Raw genomic sequence first — 18102 nt, 5'->3', positions numbered from 1 at the left:
TATGGATAATTCAAAGCTAAGTTGCTGGATCAAGAGGTATGGACATACTAATTTTAACAGCTCTTGCCTTCCAAAAATTTACAACTAACAGTGCCTCTATTTCCACATACTTTTCAATATGGAATATTATCAGTCTTTGTCTTTCAGAATCCAGGATTTTAAAAATCTCATTGTTTTAATGTAAATTCTTTAATTATCAATTTTGAATATGTTTTAACAGTCATTGTTGTCTATCAAAAACTGTGTTCTAAAAATGCTGACTTATGTGCTTTGCCAATTTTTCTATCGGCTTGTTCATGTTCTTTTCTTTTTCAGAGGTCTTTACTTATTAGGAAAATCAGCACTGTGTCTTTGATGTGTGTGGCATATTACGTGTGTGTGTGTGTGTGTGTGTGTGTGTGTGTGTGTGTGTATACACACACACACAGAGCTTATATTTTAGGTTTTCTTTTTCCCATTCAAAAATTCTAAATTTTTACATCACCAGTTCCATTTATCTTTCTCTTCGTGACTTTTCAGTTATGTCTTTAGGTTTTTTATGCCACACTTAGGCCTTCCCCATTCCAAGGTAGCAATAGTTTCACACTTACAAGTTCATCTTTAACACAGCAGGCAGAGAAATCTTTTCAATGCCTAAATCTGATCATGCTACTCCTCTGCTCAGAAATTCTGAATGGCTTCTTTTGGAGTACCAAGTAATATCCTTATACTCACAACAATCACATTTCTCTCTCTATACTCCTAACACCTTTTTCTCCTTCAGCTCCAGTCACAGAAATCTCCTTCCTGTTCTTAGATTATTTCAAACACAGTTCACTCTCAGCCTTTGCATTTTCTAGCCTTCTCCCAGAAACACCTTTGCCCCTGATGGCTCATTTACTCATCTTCGTGAGTCTTTGCTCAGAAGTCAGTGTACTGGTGAGGTCCTTGGTGATCACCCTATTAGAATTGCATTATTACTTCATTCTCATCCCAAACTCCATATTTTCTTTATTTTCTCCTGAGTACTAACATCTACCACCTAACAATATATTTTTCTTGTTTGTTTATTGCTTGCCTCACTCGCCCTCCTTTCTGCCACCACCACCCCCCCACCCACCCACCCAAAGGCATTGTTCTGCTTTAAACTACAGTTCCAGCTTGCAGAACATTGCCTGGCAAGGTAGGTGAATAAACAATATTTAATAAGAAAGCGAAGAAGGGAAAAAAAAACACTTAAGCTTTCTTACCCATCATATTGGTAAAGATCAAAATATTTTGTAACATTATGTTGACAAGTATAAATTAACATCACAAGTGAGTTCTAAGATTAGTAATTTGGCAGTAACAAAAATACAAATGCTCCAACTCTGCACTCTAGTAAATCCTTAGCTCTAGAAATATATACTATGGATATACCCTTAAACACAAGAAGTTATGTGCAGAGTAATTTATTGAAAAAACCTACATAACCATCAACAGGGTCACTGTTAATAAATTATGGCATAGTTGAACTATGTGATTATTTTTCTTTAAAAGAAAAAAGAGCAAAATGAAAGAAGTCTTTTATGTACAAATTCCAGAATCAATTAGTAGAAGGGGGGGGGGGGGAAAGTTGGAGAACTGCTACCGTGTGTGTGTGTGCGCGCGCGTAATTTACAATGTTGTATTAGTTCTAGGTGTATAGCAGTGATTCAGTTATTACATATATATTTTTTTTTCAGATTCGTTTCCACTATAGGTTATAATTATTTATAAATATTGAACCCTGTGAATGCATTACATATTCATATTATTTAATAATTGAGTCAAAAAATTTGAGAGGGAACTTAAAAAAAAAGGCAAAGAAAACATCAGCGAGCGCTTAAGTCCCATAAGTCAGATGTTCACAAGTGGGGTCCTCCACGAGCTAGGATTAGCTCCACCGAGGCGAGGCTTCCTAGAGCGGCCCGGAAGTGCGTGGCTGAAAGCAGCGGCGCGTCGATTGGTCGGTCAGTCTTCGTTCGGCCGCCCCAAAGGACGCTAACTGTCGCACCTGTTCCTCCTGGCGTGAGGTGAGTCTCTCCCGGCTCCTAAGTGGAGGAGGAGACAGGGCACAGTTGTAAGCAGCAACCCCCTCTCCACACCTCCCCCTTCCAGGCTGCCCCACCCCTCCAAACAGAGCTACGAGGGAGGACTAGGGCCAACATGCCCGGAGAACGGCGCTAAAGGGGAACAGTGATTGTGAGTTGCTCTGCGAGGGTACTTTTATAACCCTCCTCCTGAATTGGAGCATGTACCTCTCAACCACTGAATCCTACGGACCGGTCCACCTCAGGTTGTGGAATGAAAAAGCCTTTTAACAAAGTTATTAATATTCAGCGTTTACTCAATGCTTGCTGCCAGGCCAAGGGCTTTGACTACTTATTTACACATCAACCCTATGAGAAACCTGAGGATTTTTACAGATGAGGATCTAGTAACTTGCTTTAAATTACACAACAGCCCAGATTCAAATTCATGCTCCTCGTTCAGTGTTCTTATTTACAGCCTCATATCAGACTGGGCTTCTCTGGTGGCTCAGACGGTAAAGAATTTGCCTGCAGTGCAGGAGACCCAGGTTCAATCCTTGGTCGGGAAGATGCCCTGGAGAAGGGAATGGCAACCCACTCCAGTATTCTTGCCTGGAGAATCTCATGGACAGAAGAGCCTGGTGGGCTACAGTCCATGGGGTCAAAAAGAGTCGGACATGACTGAGCAACTAACATGTATATCAGATTGTTTATTCAGTTTGGTAGCTTCCTTTTATTAGTGTTTGTGTTCACAACAGTTTTTGTCATTTCTCTATGGCAATAGGTTTTTCTCTGAGACAAGATTCTGAGAGATTCCCCTTGACTCAGTCCCAGATAGAGGATTAATCTCCTGAAAAACAGCCCAGAATGACCACATTTCTGGAACTTGAAGAACAAAAAGGACTTCTAATAGTTAAAGCAGAAGACCATTACAGGGGACAGGACTCCATCTCACAAAAGTCCAGTCCTCACAGAAGGGAACTCTTCAGGCAGCACTTCAGGAAGCTCTGCTATCAGGACGCACCTGGACCCCGTGAAGCTCTCACCCAGCTCTGGGACCTTTGCCGCCAGTGGCTGAGGCCAGAATGCCATACAAAAGAGCAGATTTTAGACCTGCTGGTGCTTGAACAATTCCTGAGCATTCTCCCCAGGGACCTGCAAGCATGGGTGCAGGCACACCATCCAGAGACTGGAGAGGAGGCAGTGACTGTGCTGGAGGATCTGGAGAGAGAGCTTGATGAACCTCGAAAGCAGGTGGGAAGGCTGTGGTCATTTGGCTGTGAGTTTTCAGGGTATATGCACCCAGCCAAAGCAAAAGGCATATGCAAGAATATATTTTAATATGTTACCCTAGAGAAGAACAAGGCTTAGGGACTGACACTGCCCATGTCAAACAACTGAAGTGTGACTGAGTAAAAAGAGACACTAGGCTGATTCTATGTCAATTTGGAAGGCTCGGATCAGTGAGAAGCTACAGGAAGGCAAATAGGTGTCAGAGGAAAACAAAGAATTTTCTAACATTCATGGTTACCTATACACAAAATGCTTCCCTGGTGGCTCAGATGGTAAAGAATCCACCTGCAGTGCGGGACACCTGGGTTCAGTCCCTGAGTTGGGAAGATCCCCTGGAGGATGGCATGGCAACCTACTTCAGTATTCTTGCCTGGAGAATCCCCATGGACAGACATACCTGGTGGGCTACAGTCCACGGGGTAGCAAAGAGTGACACATGACTGAGTGACTAAGCACAACACATACATAAAACAGGCTACCTTGTAATAAAAAACTCCCCTTCAAGGAGGGGTTCAAGTAGATAAAAAGGATATTGCAGAACAGCACTGTCTAATTGTGACCCATTCACATTTAATACCTGTAATTAAATATACATTTAATATATGGTAATTAAATATAATGTGAGCCACATATGTAATTTAAATTTTTAGTAGCCACATTTGTGAAATTAAATATATTTACCCAAAATATGTAATCATGCAATCAATATTAAACATGAAGTATTTTACATTTTTTTTTTCAGTTTTCAAAATTTGGTATGTATTTTAAATATGTCCATTTGTATTAGCTATATTTCAGGTGCTCAGTAACCATGTTTGACTAGTGGCTATCATATTGGACCACACAGTTATAGAAGCTGCTGCTGCTGCTAAGTCACTTTAGCCGTGTCTGAGTCTGTGCAACCCCATAGACAGCAGCCCACCAGGCTCCTCTCTCACTGGCATGCTCTAGGCAAGAACACTGGAGTGGGTTGCCATTTCCTTCTCCAATGCATGAGAGTGAAAATTGAAAGTGAAGCCACTCAGTCATGTCCGACTCTTCGCGACCCCATGGACTGTAGCCTACCAGGCTCCTCCGTCCGTGGGATTTTCCAGGCAAGAGTACTGGAGTGGGTTGCCATTTCCTTCTCCTAGTTATAGAAGAAATGCCCCCATTTGGTGGAGTTGAGTTTGATGATATTTAAGGTATCTCAAGTCCCAAGACTATGATTCTGGGCCTCTGCAGATCACTGTTAGAGACACTGAATTTTATTCTCCAGTGTCCTGAAGTGTAGATTAACCTCTGTCTCTTCGTTTTTAGTCATTATTGCCATTTGCAGTTGAATGATAATTTGTCCTCTTTTCTGTGGCCCTGTTTCCTGGCACATGCTTCTTCTGATCTTGTTTCTGAAATTCTTTCTGTTCTTTCACAAAATCTACCTTACACACCCAAACATACTTAATTTTTCCCAGGTTCCAGGCAATTCAGAAAGACAGGACGCACTTTTGGACAAGTTGGCCCCCTTGAGGAGGCCACATGAGTCATTGACTATCCAGCTTCATCCCAAGAAGATCTGGCAGGAGCAGAAATCTGGGGAGGCCCAAAGAAATGGTAAGGTATAGGCGTGTGTGTATAGGAAGGAAGAGCTGGTTCCTTAGGTTAGAGATGAGCTTCCTCATTTTCTTCTTCTTTTTAAGTTTTTCTGCTTGTCCTTCACTTCGCTGTGGAAGATTTTATCTCCCTTCCCCCCTTGACCTTATCATTAGACTTAGGTGCTATTTTTTAATGAGTCTTATGGGCAGGAGTTTCAGGAGGTAGAAGCTGAAAGATACAGATCATTTTAATAAGCTTTAGTAAGCTTAACTGTGTGGAATCTTCACTTATGTTCTGTAAGAAGCCATATAAAAAGTTTCTCTCCTCACCTTTGGGAGATGACAGGACATGCACTTATAAAATAGTGCACAATAGTAATTAACATGTCAACATACTAAATTCTATTGTGTAGAACACAGAGGTTATTACTATTATGATTAATGGCTTGTCTGTGCAAAACTTTAAATTCTAGATGGTCTTTCCTTATGTTTTTATACAAATACTTCTGGACAGTTTCACTCTGCTTCTCATTAGTGTAAGTCCAGAAAAATACACACTTCCTATACCTAAAATTGTAGAGATTTACATATGTGCTGCTACCAAAATAACATTTCAAGGGAATACTATGCAGTTAAAATATGAATTGTATTTTCTAATTCTAATCTACTGAAAGATGCCTCATGAAATCTAGCTATCCTGTGAGGCCTGTGAATTCTTAGAGAAGTCCATTTTGTCTGCATTCAACAGTGTGAATATGACTTTTTTTAAAGTACCACCCTGGCAACTTTTTAAATCTATGTACCCTCCAACCAGGCTCCCCACCAAAAAACAGACAAGGAAAAAACAAAACAACTACCACACACACACACACACACACACACACAACCCTGTAGATATCACAACAAATACATTTGAAGAAATGCCTCTCAACTTTATTAAAATAATATAATATCTGGTCCAAATCCTCATTTTACAGTTGAACAGATGTACCCACAGTGGCTGTAACTTTTCTAGGTTTCCACAAGAGTTAGAGGGAGAGCTGGGGCTCCTGCCTACTAGTCCAGAACAATGTTTTAAAACAATCATGATAATAACCCAATAAAGCCAGTGTCTTTTATATAAATTTATTATTAAATAGACTTTTTAATGCAGGATCTTGTTTTAAAAATTTCATTCTGTCCATATCAGCAAGATTATGAATATTATCTGTTGGCTAGGGTGATGGAACTCATCTCTCTAAACATAACTTGGAATTATAATTGAGGTCATTTAATACAGAATTATCTTCATATATGAGAGAACTTGGAGAACTGAGTGTCTTGCAGTTCTTTCTAACACATTGTCAGGTATTTCAAAGGAAACTTTTTGGATATGCTAATAACCCACAACACTGACTCTCTGGTAGCAGTAAGTGATAGTCTCCCTAACTTTGTTCCTGTTTCACTTCACTCAGCATTTAACCTTGTCCTCTCCCTCTAGACTGTCAAGCAAGTTGTACAAATGGTAATCAGATGGTTCTATGGACATATCCTCATCCCAGTGACCAGCAGAACTGGGCTCATCTGGAATGATAATGCAATTCATGGATGTGCCAAAATAAAATTGGAAGAATAGCCCTGGCAGAAGATGCAAAAATGAAATAATCCTAATCTTGTCAGTTCTGAAACAGGATCTTCTAATATCATATTATCCTGGGATTAGCTGGCAACTGGAAAAGATACATCAACAGAGCCCTGAAACTCCAGTTGGCCAAAGAAACTTCATGTCCCTGAGATGAGAAAAGTTCACATTTGACAGTTTCCATACAATTTTCTTTACATTATTCAATTGCAGATGTAATGGAGAGGGTTGAATTGCTAACCCTATATATATTTTTTTTAATTCTTTTGAAGTCCTGGTGAGGGATTTTCTCCAGACTTTTCTTGAAGTCATGGGAGAGAGATTCATCCTAAAGACTGGTAGATTCCTCTGAAGGTAGTAACTGACTACAAGTGCCAACTCTTTGTGTTCTTTAAAAAAAAAAAATACTCATCTTCATCAGTAAGCCGCCAAAAACCAACTATCAGTGCCTCCAGTACGTAAAAGAAGCAGCTGAGCCAAGGTGTTGATGTTTGAAAATACTTTCTTAATGGTATAGTGGTATCTCCAACTTCCATGATTTGCTTAATGATCATTAACCTACTAATACTAACTTAGCAATACTTCTGCCACACATTATAATTTTCCACATGCTTTATCATACATTTCCTCATCTGATCAAACAATAGGTAAGGAGGAGGATACAGAGGTGATATGGAACCAAATGGTTATGATCTGCCAACATATAAACAGTTATCAGTAGAGCCAGGACAGAAATCTTGACCTTCTGGCTCTAATCCAGTCCTTGTAATTCTAGCCAGAGATAAAATGGTATTTAGATTCCAAAACAATATCATTTTAGAGCAAATAACCAAACTTTTTTTTTAATCTATTGCCTGATTAAAAATATGTATTGTAAGGAAGAAGGTAAAATTTGAGGAAGATTTGGTAGCAAGAGGACATTGTGATGACAGTGAAAAGTGGAGTTCAGTCAGTCCAGAGCCAGTGTTTTCCATTCCCAGCCCAGGCACTGAAATGTTCTGGTAGCTCTTGCTGTTTCTCCCATCATGCCAAGTGGACCACTGAAAACCATGTGATTAAATGATTGTTGCACAGTTGGGATTCCTAGACCTGTTGAGATGGAGGTTTCAGCATAACCAAACAGGTGACATCCAACATTAGACCCTAGGACTACCCCCTCCAAATCATTAAAACACCTACTTCCTTATAAAATTTATTGAGTACTTGCTGTGTGTCAAGTTCCATGCTAAGCTTGGGGTTGAGGATATGGGATCAGGAAGAGGGAAAAGAGCACATCCAATTTAGGAGGTTAGGGAAGACTTCTGGAGGAGACAGCATTTGAGATGGACCTTGAATAATAGGTAGGTCAGTGGCTCTCAAAGTATGGTCTCTAGACCAGCAGTATCTATCACACCAAGAAGTGCAAATTCCTGGGCTGTACTCCAGCCCCATCAGATCAGAAGCCCTGGTGGTAGGGAGTGCAGCATCCAGATGATTCTAATACACAATAAAGTTTGAGAACCACCAACTAGGATTTAGACAAGAAGAGATGATAGCGAGGACATCAGTTTCAGAAGAAAGGATTCAACCCAGAACACATGCCAGACTATCTACTGTCACTTCCTGCTTATCTTCCTCCCTCTATTTATCCTGACTTGCATGTTTTCTCTCTGCTTTTAGCTGTTATTTATACAAACTTCTCTCCCTCAATGGTTCCTACTCAGTACATTCCTCTCAAATTCCTCATCCCATTACCCTCTCCAATCACTTTTACTTGGTTTTACTCCTACTACCTATGTTTCAGACCCCTTACATTTCTCCCAAAATACCTCCCTCCCCTTCTTTGTTTTCTAATCTCTGTTTATCCCTCTTAATTATCTTTGGCATATCTGGAATTCCTACTTACCACTCTGCATTTGCACATGATTGCCTTGTCCACATTTTTGCTTTTTCTTCTCCTCCTAATTTATTCCCAAATGATTCTGATGTCATCCTTAGTGGCCTCTTTGTAAATTTCTTCCCTATATTGCCAATATATGTTTTGATGGTGCCAGTTATCTAATTTGTGCATTGTATGTGGTTTTTCATTTTTATAACATAATTTTAACATTTACATGTTCTTTATTCCATGGGTTTCTTGCTTCTCAAACCTAGAATAGGACCTATTCGTATACTGTACATTTGTTACAGGTAATGAAACCAAGACTAAAACTGAAGAGTTGTCCCAGAAGGAAGATAAATCCAAAGACATGGAATTCCTTGGGAAGATAAATGACAGACTTAACAAAGATATTCTTCAGTATCCTGAATCCAAAGATGCTTTTGAAAGTGAGGGCATTTTTGAGTGGCAGCAGAGGAAAAGGAGATGCTATAAATGTGATGACTGTGGAAAAAGTTTCAGTCATAGCTCAGACCTTAGTAAACACAGGAGAACGCACACTGGAGAAAAGCCCTATAAATGTGATGAATGTGGAAAATCTTTCATTCAACGCTCACATCTCATTGGACATCATAGAGTACACACTGGGGTGAGACCCTATAAATGTAAAGAATGTGGGAAAGATTTCAGTGGGCGTACAGGTCTCATTCAGCATCAGAGAATCCACACAGGTGAAAAACCCTATGAATGTGATGAGTGTGGGAGGCCCTTCCGTGTAAGTTCAGCCCTTATTAGACATCAAAGAATTCATACAGCAAATAAGCTCTACTAACATGGTATAAGTAACAAAAGTTCTTTAGCCACTCAGGCCAAAGTAGTTATCAGAGAAATCTACCTTGGAGACCTTGAGTATCCTAAATGTAGGCAAAGCTTCAATCATCATAAAAATTTCTCTGGTACCAAAGAATCTACCTGAGTAAAAATTTCATTTTATTTCTAAATTAGTCTTAGAGTTGTACACCCTCAAAGTCTTAATGTGAAAAGTAGTTTGGAACATTGAGACCATGCTACCCGTTTTTAGTCTAATGTTGATTCCAGATTGTTACCACAGTGTCTACCATCTGATCTTGACCAGAGGGCAAGGATAAGAGTCAGAGAGGTACAGAAAGATTTCAGGGCAGAGACAGCTTGGAGTGATAGTGGCAATAAAAGAAAGTCCAGTGGGACCTGGGATAACTGCTGCCATAAGGCAAAGGAAGCATGATGTTAAAGGAGGTCTAAGTAGTTAGTACTATGGGATTAGTGCCCTAGTAAGTCTGTAGAAACCCACAAAAAATCGATGAGGATGCAGCCAGTTGGAAAGAAGAGCTCTGAGTCCAATCACAGCCACAGTTTCTGGAAATGAAGATGTTATATGTTAGACACTGTAATCCAGAATCACTGGGTTCTAGCAGACAGCCATCCTGGAAATATGGCACCTGCTCTAAAAGAACCCTAAACATGGAAGGCAGTTTCTCAAATTGTTGTGAAACATGCATCACTTCTCCCATCATTTTTGGAGAGAGGCAAGAACTTGTAGTTTTCATGAACTAGTAGAACAGGCAGTGACAGTTAAGAGGCACCTAAAGGGATTATGGGGACAGTTCTTTCAGACACAGGTGGGGGTGGTGGTTAAACTGGTGATTCTGAATGGGGAACCAATAGCTATAAAGGGAAAAAGTGATTGACGGTTGGGGAGAAGGTGATGTCAGAGGTATGCACAGGCATTGGTAAAGAGAGAGGAAACAAGATAGAAGAGAAAGGGATGGAATGAAAAGAGAAGGATAAAAAAAGGAATAAGGGTATAGGGAAAGGAACAAAGATAAGAGATGGTGATAGAGAAGAGAAAAGGGTGACAATTCTAATATTGACATCAATAATTGAAACAGTGGGGCACATGTCACAAGCCATGCAAAGGTGAACAGATCAGCTTATCCCAAGGTCATTGAGTCATACATGCACATGTTATTTATGTTATCTTTATTGAGTCTACAGTCTCATCCTGAGCATGAAATTATTTCTTTATAGTCTAACCAAAAAGTCCATCAACAGTGAACACCTACTAGAAACTTTGAAATGCTTCAAAACAACCTGTTCTCCCCTTAGTAATATCACAAGAGAGATAAAGGTTCTAAAAGAATAGATCTCTCAGTCTTTCTTACTCAAATCCTCTAGAGCACAGTATCTCAACCTTGGTTTTACTGACATTTTCACCCAGACGATTCCTTGTGGATTTGTCTCTGCACTGTGGGATGTTAAGCAGTTTCCCTGGCTTCTATACCCCTAGAGGCCACCAGCAGCCCCAACTTGTGACAAGCAAAAATTTTTTAAGAGATGCAGATATTCCCTGAAAGGCAAAATCTTTCCCCGACCCTACCAGCCTAGTGAAGAATCACTGCTCTATAGGAAAATAATCTGATTTTCATGACTGTTCCACATCATATAAGATTCAACTTAGAAATATATATGACCAGCACTACTAGACCATTTTACTACCCCACAAAATGATTCCCATAATACCTAAAATCTCTGCAGTACACATGCTAAGTAGTCTACTTTAGGAAGCCATACCTCAGTTTTGAGCACCAGAGGAATCTGTCCTCAAATGTGACCTGTATAAAGAGCTTACAGTTGCATTTTTCTAGACCTTCTTCCCTCTACCATACTTCTGATACTACCCTCTCCTTTGCCCCTTTTGACCCAAGGATAAACAGACATTTTATCCTTTAACTATCTGTGCTGTCCAATACATTAGCCACTAGGTACATGTGGCTATTTAGCACTTGAAATATGGCTATACGCAACTGAGGAACTAAATTTTTTTTCACTTTAATTTAAACTTAAAAACTGATACTCAATTCAGTTATTGGAAAACCTTTAAGTATGTTTAGAGTAATTTGGGTATATAATTTTCCACTGAATTTTATGCAATCTCAATATAGATCAAGTACTTCCAATGAAAATTTAATAACAGTTGAGATGTGTAATAAGTGTAAACATTGGCTTTCAAAGATTTAGTATGAAAAAAGGTATTAACTTTCATTTATAAGTTTAGATTTTAAAATAATATTTTGGGTATACTGGTTTAAATAAAATATATTAAAATTAATCTTTTTACATTTTTAATGTGGCTATTAGAAAACTTAAAATTACATAGCTGGATACATTACATTCCTATTGGACAACACTGATCAAGATCTCATTCTCAGGGCAGGTCCCATTCACTATGTTCCAAACCACCTCAATTTTGTACAGCCAAGTTCTGCTGTGCCAAAGACTTTATACCTATTTCTTTTTATTCATTAATCCAATAAATATTTTCTTAGTGCATGCTGTGTGCCAACCCTCTCTTCTAGGTATTGGGGCTATAGCAAGATATAACAAGATAAATAAGATCCCTACTTATATAAGCCTACATTACAGTAAAGGGAGACAAGACATATCAAAGAGGACTAACAGTATGTGGAATATAAACAATGAATTGAAACAGAGTGACTGACTACTACAAGTAATAAGAAAAGGCTTTTCTGGAGAGCTGACATTTTAACTGAAATATAAATGTCCAGCCTTGGGAATTTCTGCAGAAGACCATGACAGGCAAAGGGAATAACTAATACAGCCTATATGGTAGGAATGAATCTGATGTGTTTACAGGAAATGAAAGAAAGTCATTGGGTCTAAAGCTCTGGATTAAAGGAAATGTGGTATAAAGTTAGGCTCAAGAGGTGAGCAGGGGATATGTATTCTAAAGCATGGGGCACCACTGGAAGGGAAGGACATGATCTGATTCATCTTTTTAAAAAATCCTTCTGGCCCCTTAGGGAACCAAGAGTGAGAAAAGAGCAGAAGTAAGGAAACCAGTCAAGAGCCTACTGCAGTAACCCAGATGAGAGAAGGCAGTGGCACCCACCAAAGTGGACATGAAGAGAAATAAACAGATTCAAGGTGTATTTTGGAGAGAATGCCAGAACAATTTGCTAAAAGAAAAGACTGGTATAGACCCCTAAATTCTCACACAAAAAGATGGTTAATACTGGGTTAAACATTTGAAATTCCATTTTCGTACAGTCAAATATCATCAATTTCAAATGATTTAACTTAGTAGAAACAAAATAAGAACAGAGAAGAATCTAGAGAGAAATGGAATAGGAAAAGGGACTCTGAAGGGCCTAATTGTGAAATGAAAATCTGTATACTTTTCTCCTTAAAACTCTCTGTGGAAGGCACCCTTTGTTAAGCTCTTTGTCTAGACAGAAATTGCCAACAAACCTGATTCAGAACACCACAATAATAACATGTCTCAGTACAGACTTTCTTCTGGATTGTATATTTCCTGAACTGGTAAAATCAGGTTATCAATGAAAGGCAGTAGAGCAGAGGTTAAGAGCAGACTGACTGGGTATGAATCCTTGCTTTTCTTGTTTCTAATTATATGACCTTGGCATATCCATTTTCTGTGCCTCACATCCCCCATCTGTAAAACAGTGGTAACATGGTGCCTACCTCAAAAAGTAGGAATTACAGAAGGGACCAAATGTTTTGGGTTTAGAACAGTGCCTGCACATAGTAAATACTGTTAGCATTAGACTAGGCCAATAGTGCTGTTAAGTCTTTTTGTTCATCAAAATGCATCATGTTCAGCATTTCTTCCCCTCAAAGCTGCTTAAATTAGTTGAGTGGTATTTTATCTTCATGAATTCAGTGCAGCAACTGTTGCTGTTGTGTATGTGTTTTCCCGTAATGCTAACAATTACCCTAATTCTGAACTGCTCCTTAAATACCTAACCCCAATCCCAGCCCGGACGGTCCCACCCGACGGAGAGAACACCATCCGCGCCGCCCTCGCTTGGGCACTCACCCGCCAGCCCTCGTCTCCCGGCGCTTTCCAGCCCCTGGCGCAGGGCCCAGCTCACAGCGCCGTTTACCCGGCCGCAAAGGCCGGCCCGGGAGCTCTGGAACCGTTAGCTACTGGAAGTGGCCGAGACGCGCGAGAGCGCGAGGAAAGGGGCCGGTCTTCCCGGATCCAGAAGCACTGAGGTTGGCGCCTGGGAAGGAACTCAGGACCCCAGGTGGAGGAGGCGGAAAACCGTTTGAGGGATCCGAGAACTCCGTCATTTAAGTGGGTTCTTGGGAGGGTAAGGAAGTAGGTCATTTTCCAACATGAACTTGAAATAAGTCATGTTCTTCTATACCGTCCTCTCATTTTCGCTGTTTTACACACCTCATTTTTGGATTCCTAGAGAAGGCTTTCTGATTAAAGTGAAATCTGAGTCAGACCTTGAAGGATGGACAGAGTTTAGGTAAGTGCAGAGTAGTAGGAAGTGTACTTCCAGCAGAAGGGTCAGTATAAGCAGAAGTGTGATACTGAGTGAAATAGCAGATAGGAGAATCAAGCCACCTTCTATTAAGTCAGACATTAAAGAGATTTGCAGAAATGTGAAATGATTCTACCCCTTTTACTTTTTTTGAAAATACAGATAAACTTCATAAAATATTAAAGTAACATAAAATGTTACCTAACATGTAGTGGGTACCTTGCTGTTATTTTAAAGAAAAACTTTAATTCCTCAGTTTTAATTTCGAACACAGCAAATCTTGTAGGATATGACCCATGTAAACAAACTCTTTGGAGTCCTCACTAGTTTTTAAGAATATAAAAGGAGTCATGAGGCCAAAATATTTGAGAATATGCTATTCCATATACTATATGAAGTGATGCTTCTGAAACTAAAATGTAGAGCAACTGGAAAATGCAGGAATACCTTGAGGCCCTAGGTGTGGGAAATGTTTGGAGTCTTATTAGAAACATGTCATCTGCTTATACAAGCAGGGAAAGTATGAATGACCAGAGTCTTATTTTTGTGTTTTGGTGGGTCTTTCATTGCTGTTGGACCTAGTGACTCAGGAAGTTTAAAATATGTTCTAAACCCTGGTGTGGCTAATTCTAGTAGTGATTTAAAAGGATTAAAAGTTTATTTTTCATAGTAAGAAGTCAATAAGTAATATATCTATACTTGAAAAATTCAAGAAATGTTAGCATTAACATGTTATTTTTAAATGTGGAGGTTAGTAAAAAAGTAAACAAAAGTTAAAATGGTTGCCTCTGAGAAATAGATATTGATAACAAAAGGGAAAACTGAGGCCTGGTGTTTATCACACCATAAGCCTCAGAGTACTATTAATTTTATTTACTTTTTAAAAATGCCTTTTTATTAGTAAAATGCACAAATCAGATGTGCAACTCAATGAATTTTTATAATATGTGCAACCATGTAACTATAACTCCAACCCATAGTAAACATTTTTTATCTTCTGTCACCACAGATATTATTAATCTTTATATTAATTTTACTTAAACAAATGCTCACACAAGGCTACTTTTATTCAACGTAATAGGTAGGAAGTTAGACATGAGCAACTGGAGGGGCAGCCTGGCTGAAAGGGATGCAATCTGATCTCTAAACTCCAGCCCAGACACACCCAGGAAAGCTCACAGATATGCTACAAAATAACCACAGAGACATTTCAACTCCTACACATGGACCCTAGGCACACAGTGGATACAAAATGAGAGAGACTTCCCCAAGTAACCTTAGGCTATTAGGAGCCCATTAAGGATTGATGAATATTCTGCATCTAATTATAACAAAATTATGGGAAGACATAAACAATACAACTTGCTGTCATATAACATAATTGTCACTCAGCCTTGAGTATATGCCCATTTACATTCCCTTTCATTTATTGGTGGTGAGTGCAAGCCCTACTTTGCACTAGGTATAACCAAAAGGAGGAAACTGGAAGTATAAAATGGTGAAGCCAAGAGGGCTCAAAAGGAAGGATGAGGAGGATTGGACTAATGGAAGATCTGTCTGCCTTTGTCATTCTACTTTTTTTGGTCCATTGCTCCAGAAAAAGAAATAAACCAACATAACAAATTTTTTTAGATTTATCCATGTTGTTCATCTATCAGTGCCGTACTTAGTTACTGAGTTGTGTCTGACTCTTTGTGACCCCCATGGGCTATAGCCCACTAGGCTCCTCTTGTCCGTGGGGACTGTCCAGACAAGATTACTGGAATGGGTTGCTATGCCCTCCTCCAGGGGATCTTCCCAACCCAGGGACTGAACCCAGGTCTCCCACATTGCAGGCAGATTCTTTACCATCTGAGCCCCCAGGAAAGCCTTATCTATCAGTAGCTGCTTTTAGTTTCTGACTGTATGATCAGTTTAGTTTCTGTTGTATGATCATAACAGTATTTGATTTTCTCTTCTCCTTTTGATGAACTAATTTGGGCCTATTATGAATAATTACGAATTATGAATAAAGCTGCTATGGACTTACGGTTTTATGTCTTAGGTAAAAATACCTAGGGGTGAAATTACTGGGCTATAATGTAGGCATTATTTAACTTTATTAAAAATTGCTATTTTTCAAACTAGTTGTACCATTTTACACTTTCACTAGCAGTGTATAAGAGTTCGGTTGCTTCATAGCCTCACTTCAGTTCAGTTCAGTTGCTTAGTCATGTCTGACTCTTTGCGACCCCATGGACTGCAGCATGCCAGGCCTCCCTGTCCATCACCAACTCCCGGAGTTTACTCAAACTCATGTCCATTGAGTCGGTGATACCATCCAACCATCTCATCCTCTGTTGTCCCCTTCTCCTACCTTCAATCTTTCTTCAGGTTCTTTTCCAATGAGTCAGTTCTTCACATCAGGTGGCCAAAGTATTGGAGTTTCAGCTTCAGCATCAGTCCTTCCAATGAATATTCAGGACTGATTTCCTTTAGGATGATATTAATTTTACTTAAACAAATGCTCACACAAGGCTACTTTTACTCAACGTAATAGGTAGGAAGTTAGACATGAGCAACTGGAGGGGCAGCCTCCACCTTGCTCTCCTATATCCTTTCTAGCACTCAGTATTGTCAGTCATTTTCATTTTAGCCATTCTAATGGATGTGTGATGGTCTTAATTTTATATTCCCTTGATGAATAATGATTTTTAGTACCTTTTCATGAACTTATTGATAATTCATATATCTTCTTTGGTAAAGTGCGTGTCCATAACCTTTGCCTATTTATGTTTGTTTTCTTATGATTGAGCTGTAAGAGTTCTTTATATATTCTGGATACCAGTTGTCAGAAATATGTATTGAAAAAATATTTTCCATTCTAAATGGAATATTTCCATCCTAAATATTTTCCATTTCATTTTTCATTTCTAAATGGTGCTTTTTGCTGAGCAGAAAATTTAAATTTTGATGAAGTCAAATTTAGCAATTTTATCTGTTATTATTAATGCCTTTGAGAAATCTTTGCTTAGGTCACAATACTATTTCATTTTTACTACCTGTGTGTATAACTTTGATTTTAAAAAATTGTTTTTTAATGTAAAAATGAAACAGCATCTAGTCTGTTGACAGTTATTTTCAGTTTTCATCTCTGGTGGGAAGCAAAAACTATGAAATAACAAAAGTATTTTGAAAGAGTTGAAACACTGTAACTTATGTGTTTGTTATTTGTTTTATTGTGATGATTAGCTGACAAAACTCTTACAAGCAAATCAATACTACTAAGGCTTAGTCCTGAGGACAGACATTTTTAGGTTAAGGTTGGGGACTGGATAGAAACATTGGTGGTGGTGGCTATCAGCAGGATCAGATAAGGAGGGAAAATTAAGATGAAGATTGGAGGGGCACCTGAAAACCCAGCATAAATGGATAGTTAGAAAAAATGTTAAAGGAATAAAAATGGGGGACCAAAACAGCAACCAACAACATTTTTCATGTGAGAAAAAAAAATGAAAGAAAACCTCCTTTACAGTGGAGTCAGGAAGCCCTGACGGAGAGCTCACACACATGTACTAGTATTACAGTCTGCATAACCAGTAAGAATAAAGAAAATAAAAATTATTTTAACAAGGTCCGCTTCCGCTTATATGGAATTCTTTGTACAAAAGTCTGTCTGTCACAACTTCTTATTCATGATGATAAGAATATAACTTTTCTTCTGGTACAAGAGAGGACATTTTTCACAAGGGAATTTCATCACCTGCTTTTAAGGAGAGCCCTCCCTGCCCCAGCGGCAATGCACGGACCACTGCTTGCAGCTAATAAGAAACGGCCATAACCTCCTTCTTCTCCAGCGAACTTTTATTCAAGACAGCCCTCTCCCAAACTAATAAAGTTGATCTTCCCTTTGTTTCTTGGTCTTGTCTCTGAAACACCACTTCTTGCGTGATCCAAATAGCAATTCTCTGCTTTTCCTGCACAAACCCATTTTGCTGTTAAAATAATTGGCTGTTTGATTTTTGAGGCCAGCATCCACAACCTCCGCCCTCAAATCCTATGTAGTCTAAAAAGTTAAAATTGTAAGGGTGTATAAGGAAAGAACATGGATTTGAATTTGGGTTTTTCTAAATTTGTGGTATTGGAAATAGGGTCTACAACTTAAGTTTATGTCATAATTACGTCATAATCCTAAACTTAACTCAGTACTAAAAAGCTAAACTGCAAAGCAGGTTTTGTAAGAGACTGCAGTTCATTAAAATAGGAAAGGGTGGAACATATGTAAAGACTCAAAAGAATTCATATTTTCTATGAACCATGATAAACTGGAACTCAAGAAATTTGCAGTCTACGTGGGAGGGTTAGATATGTTTATGGAGAGAGAACAATAAAGTAC

General features: G+C 39.0%; 1 protein-coding gene and 1 long non-coding RNA gene across 5 annotated transcripts; one reads left to right on the top strand and one right to left on the bottom strand.

Moving 5' to 3' along the window:
• Window positions 1-1754: 1754 nt before the first annotated feature.
• Window positions 1755-13358, bottom strand: LOC110135232 (uncharacterized). Its single transcript, XR_002313301.2, has 2 exons — window positions 13271-13358; window positions 1755-2051 (listed from the first exon to the last, which is right to left on the bottom strand). It is a non-coding gene; the product is annotated as an uncharacterized lncRNA (long non-coding RNA).
• Window positions 1946-17625, top strand: LOC110135171 (zinc finger and SCAN domain-containing protein 16). 4 transcript variants are annotated; one of them, XM_070456904.1, is made up of 5 exons: window positions 1946-2033; window positions 2815-3284; window positions 4775-4913; window positions 8685-8793; window positions 13210-17625. In XM_070456904.1, exons 2-5 carry the CDS (start codon window positions 2898-2900, stop codon window positions 13529-13531), a joined length of 957 nt encoding a protein of 318 aa, XP_070313005.1. In that variant the 5' UTR covers window positions 1946-2033; window positions 2815-2897; the 3' UTR covers window positions 13532-17625. The 4 variants fall into 4 exon arrangements, with proteins under 4 accessions (XP_070313005.1, XP_020745750.2, XP_020745732.2 ...); XM_020890091.2 differs by lacking the exons at window positions 8685-8793; window positions 13210-17625 and adding an exon at window positions 12234-12726; XM_020890073.2 differs by lacking the exon at window positions 13210-17625 and having other exon boundaries at window positions 8685-11742.
• Window positions 17626-18102: the final 477 nt, after the last annotated feature.

The sequence above is a fragment of the Odocoileus virginianus genome, chromosome 27, assembly GCF_023699985.2.
Source record: "Odocoileus virginianus isolate 20LAN1187 ecotype Illinois chromosome 27, Ovbor_1.2, whole genome shotgun sequence".
NCBI classification, from domain to species: Eukaryota; Metazoa; Chordata; class Mammalia; order Artiodactyla; family Cervidae; genus Odocoileus; species Odocoileus virginianus.
Note: the sequence above shows the minus strand (reverse complement) of the source record. Positions and strands in the feature narration are given on the sequence as shown.